Here is a 4,898-nt window from a genome sequence, read left to right as displayed (position 1 = left end):
GGTCTGAAATTCTCCTTTTTGGTAGGGTCTTTGCCTGGTTTGGGGATCAGGGTAATGCTGGCTTCATAGAAAGAGTCTGGAAGTTTTCCTTCTGCTTCAATTTTTTGAAACAGCTTCAGGAGAATAGGTGTTATTTCTTCTTTGAAAGTTTGGTAGAATTCCCCAGGGAATCCATCAGGTCCTGGGCTCTTGTTTTTTTTTTTTTTTTTTTTTCAGGTTTTAAAACTTTTTATTGCATATTAAAAAAATTGTGCATTCCAATAATTAAAATCATTTGAACAAAAAAATGGCACTCTGATTAAACTGCGTTTTACAGCCTGCAGGACACCTTGGACCAGCTTGATTTTTTACTCTACATTTCCCTGTCGTCCCACCCAGCTTCTTCCTTCACCAACATGCAAGTTCTTTTCCTTCCCTGCCAGCCAGACAGGCAGATGGGAGAGGCAGGTGCCTTCGTTGTCAGTAGTTCTCCATTCTTTGATGTGAAAAGGGGCAGCACAGTCATTTAAACTTGATCCAACCTCTTTGCATCTTACAAAGTTAAACAGCTAAAAGAAGTAAAATAAGAAGGCAATGCTTGTGGAATGTACAGTGCATATCGGCGGCGCCCGCCTCATTACGATTCGCCCGCTTGCTTCTCCTGTTCAATCGTTTCTTTTGAAGGCAGTGGATTTTTCTCTTGTGTTTCTGTCTTCTTCAATTTCGACTTATCGAATTTCTCAATCTCAGCCATATCGGGTTTGTCAGACATGGTTGCAGAGGAAGCGGAGCGAGGTGCACGAGCGAGGGAAGACCGGTCTGCTCAGTAGCCGCCGCCGAATGCCTTGTTTTTTGGGAGGTTTTTGATCACTGCTTCAATCTCGTTACTAGATATCGGTCTATTTAGGTTGTCGATTTCTTCCTGGTTCAATTTGGGGAGTTTATAGTTTTCCAGGAATACATCCATTTCATCTAGGTTGCTTAGCTTATTGGCATATAACTGTTGATAATAACTTCTGATGATTGTTTCTACTTCCTTGGTGTTAGTTGTGATCTCTCCCTTTTCATTCATAATTTTATTAATTTGGGCTTTCTCTCTTTTCTTTTGGATTAGTGTGGCCAATGGTTTATCGATCTTATTGATTCTTTCAAAAAACCAGCTTCTAGTTTCATTGATACGTTCTACTGTATCTCTGGTTTCTACCTCATTGATCTCAGCTCTAATCTTGATTATTTCCCTTCTTATGTGTGGAGTTGGTTTGATTTGTTGTTGATTCTCCAGTTCTTTAAGGTGTAGAGACAGCTGCTGTGTTCTGGATTTTTCAATTTTTTTGAGGGAGGCTTGGATGGCTATGTATTTCCCACTTAGGACCGCCTTTGCTGTATCCCATAGGTTTTGGACCAAAGTGTCTTCATTCTCATTGGTTTCCATGAATTGTTTCAGTTCTTCTTTGATCTCCTGGTTGATCCAAGCATTCTTAAGCAAGGTGGTCTTTAGCTTCCAGGTGTTTGAGTTCCTTCTGAACTTTTCCTTGTGATTGAGCTCCAGTTTCAAAGCATTGTGATCTGAGAATATGCAGGGAATAATCTCAGTCTTTTGGTATCAGTTGAGTCCTGATTTGTGAGCCAGTATGTGGTCTATTCTTGAGAAGGTTCCATGTGCACTTGAGAAGAATGAGTATTCTGCTGCTTTAGGGTGGAATGTTCTGTATATATCTATGAGGTCCATCTGGTCCAATGTGTCATTCAATGCTCTTGTTTCTTTATTGATTTTCTGCTTCAATGATCTGTCTATTACTGAGATTGGCATGTTAAGATCTCCTACTAATAATGTATTCATATCAATATGACTCTTTATCTTGATTAACAGTTTTCTTATGTAATTGGCTGCTCCCATATTGGGGGCATAAATATTTACAACTGTTAGATCTGCTTGGTGGATAGTCCCCTTAAGAATGATGTAGTGTCCTTCTATATTTCTGACTACAGTCTTTAGTATAAAATCTAATTTATCAGATATGAGAATCGCTACCCCAGCCTTCTTTTGAGGCCCATTGGCATGAAAAATATTTCTCCATCCCTTCACTTTCAGTCTGGATGTATCCTTAGGTTTGAAATGGGTCTCTTGTAGACAATGTATGGGTGGGTCCTGTCATTTTACCCAATCTGCAACCCTGTGCCATTTTATGGGCTCATTTAGGCCATTCACGTTGAGGTGATTATTGATAGATACGTTTTTATTGACATCCTGTTACCTGTGAAGTCTTTGTTTCTATAAATTGTCTCCATATATTTCTGTTCAATGATATTCTTAGGATTTTTCCTCTTTTATAGAACCCCCCTTAATATTTCCTGTAGCGTTGGGTTGGTGGTTGCATAGTCTTTTAAGCCTTGCCGGTCTTGGAAACTCTTTATTGCTCCATCCATTTTGAATGTCAGTCTTGCTGGATAAAGTATTCTTGGCTGCATGTTTTTCTCATTTAGTGCCCTGAATATATCTTGCCAGCCATTTCTGGCTTGCCAGGTCTCTGTGGTCTGATGTTATTCTGATGGGCTTTCCTCTGTAAGTAAGGAGCCTCTTTGTCCGAGCAGCTTTCAAGAGATTATACCTACAATTCTGATTCCTCAATTTGACTCTCAGGTGACTTGATGTTTTTCTGGAATCTATAATCTTGGGTGGAGACCGTTCGGCCTCTAGTCCATGAACGCTGGTTCCATTCGTGAGATTGGGAAATTTTTCATGGAGAACTTGTTCCACTATATCTTCTAGACTTCTTTCTTTCTCCTCCCCTTCAGGGATTCCAATAATTCTGACGTTGGAATGTTTCATGGCATCATTTATTTCCCTGATTCTGTTTTCATGGTTTCTAAGCTGTTTGTTCCAGGCTTCCTCTTGATCCTTTCTCTCTATCTGTTTGTCCTCCAGATCACTAATTCTATCTTCTGTCTCAGTTACCCTAGCTTTGAGAGAATTTAGATTAGATTGGAACTCATTGAGAGCATTGTGAACCTCAGCCCTGGTAGCTTTTAGCTCTGCCCTAACATTGTGAACATCCTGTCTGGTCGCTTTCAGCTCAGCCCTAATCAATTCCGTTTGGTCATCCATGGCTTTCTCCAACCTAGCTATTGCCTGGATAATTGTTAGCCTGAATTCTCTTTCCGACATATTATCTATGTTGATAGCCGTTAGCTCTGTTGCAGAAGGCCCATCCTCTGTATTTTTCTTCTGTTGGGCATTCCTCCTCCTAGTCATTTTGGTGAGAGATGACTGAACAGATGTAGCTGGTTGTATCGACCGTGGTGCAGTCTGGGTGCACCCTGGAACACTTCTGAGCAATCAGAATTCCCCACCCAAATGAGAGAAAAAAGAAAAGAAAAAGATAAAAAAGAGAGAGAGAGACAGGAAAGAAAGGGAAGATGAAAGGGAAGGTTCAGCCCAAATGGGCCCCAAGGTAATATTTATGAGGTACACAAACAAAAACAGACAAACAAAAAGACTGATAAAAGTATATAACAAGAGGGAAAAATATATATATATATGCATATAAAGGAAGAACCTTGTCGAAAAGAACCCCAAGTGTACGATTTATATACTATCAGGACAAACACAAAAACACAGAAACACTGGTGGAAGAAAAAGATGGGAGAGTGGTTATAAATTCTCAGCGTGGTGAGGAAGGTTGTTTTGATTCTTCCTGGATGTATCCTGATATCTTTGTTAAAGGACTCAACTTTCTTGGCTAAAGGGGGATTAAAAATTGGTTTACCTATGGGGTAGTATTGACTGGGGAAAGGGGATTACTTTGAAGTTTAGCTCTATATGAATATTAGAAAATAAAAATAAAAAAGAAATAAACTAGACTAAGCTAAACTAAAATTTAAAAAAAATTCAAAAAATAGAAATGCAAAAGAAAAACACAGGTGTATGTATCAAAAAGTTCAGGTTAGAGGGTTATTATGGAATTTGATGTACTGGACAGCTCGCTGTGATGGTAAATAGGTTAAAAATTATCTATATAAAAAATGAGCCAGAATAATGGGAACAAATTAAAAATAAAAGTTGTCCTATGAAGTAGTGGTGGTGGTTCTCTTGCAGTCTTTTTTTTTTTTCTTTCCTGGTTGGTTTTCTGGGGGGAGGGGCCTGCCACGTGGGTTTTCAGTCAATGATGTTCCTGAGTAAAGTCCTCCAGTCCCCCTCAAGGGGGTGGGCTCTGAGGAAACCGGCTTTTTCAGGCTTTTGTTCTCTGGAGGTTTTTATGTTTGCTCACCTTTTTTTTTTTCCTCTCGCCTTGACCGCTTTTGATGGTTTTTGTAGGTTTAGAGGAAAGCAAACTGCACCCTGACCTCCCTCTCAGAGAGAAGCCTCAGTCTGTTCTTCTGTGGGTGTTGCAAAGCCCATATAAATCCCCCCTTGGCCGCTGGCAAAGCAGGTTCCGAGTCGCGGTCCCTGGGGACACAGGATCTTCTGCTTGTACCCAAAACCAAAGCAGCGGCAGCTGTTTGGGCAGCTCCAGACCACCAGAGAGGTTCCAAGCAGCGATCACACACTAAGATGTTCCTGCTGGCCCGGGCTGGGAGGGGCCTGGTCTTTCTGAGTCTAAGAGCGCCCGGCTTGCGTGCACCTCTTTTAGGGGAGGCTGTGGGTCGCGCGCGTGTCTCAGGCTCTGAGAACGGGGCCCAGGTTCGAAAGCACCAGGCTGGGCCTTCACGCACCTCTCTCAGGGGAGAGTTTGGGGCGCACGTCTTAGGCTCTGAAACAATGGCACGTGTCAAAGAGCGCTGGCTGGGCCTTTGTACCTCTCTCAGGGGAGGATGAGGGGCGCGCACATCTCAGGCTCTGTAGCAGGGCTCACGCATTCTGCCATCTGGCATGGCTCCCAGCCCCTCACAGGGGCCAGAACCCACGCAATCTTGGGTGC

The 4,898-nt window shown here is 42.0% G+C and overlaps 1 protein-coding gene across 1 annotated transcript; it reads right to left on the bottom strand.

The window, feature by feature from the left end:
• Positions 1-248: 248 nt before the first annotated feature.
• On the bottom strand, positions 249-824 carry LOC125099025 (thymosin beta-4). The gene has a single exon (XM_047728370.1). The coding sequence runs from the start codon at positions 749-751 to the stop codon at positions 617-619; it is 135 nt and encodes a 44-aa protein (XP_047584326.1). The 5' UTR covers positions 752-824; the 3' UTR covers positions 249-616.
• Between the last annotated feature and the right edge of the window lie 4,074 nt (positions 825-4,898).

The sequence above is a fragment of the Lutra lutra genome, chromosome 4 (assembly GCF_902655055.1).
Source record: "Lutra lutra chromosome 4, mLutLut1.2, whole genome shotgun sequence".
Taxonomy (NCBI): Eukaryota; Metazoa; Chordata; class Mammalia; order Carnivora; family Mustelidae; genus Lutra; species Lutra lutra.
Note: the sequence above shows the minus strand (reverse complement) of the source record. Positions and strands in the feature narration are given on the sequence as shown.

Excerpts from the sequence above, each read along its gene's own strand:
- LOC125099025 (XM_047728370.1), bottom strand. The coding sequence starts at position 751 with ATGTCTGACAAACCCGATATGGCTGAGATTGAGAAATTCGATAAGTCG.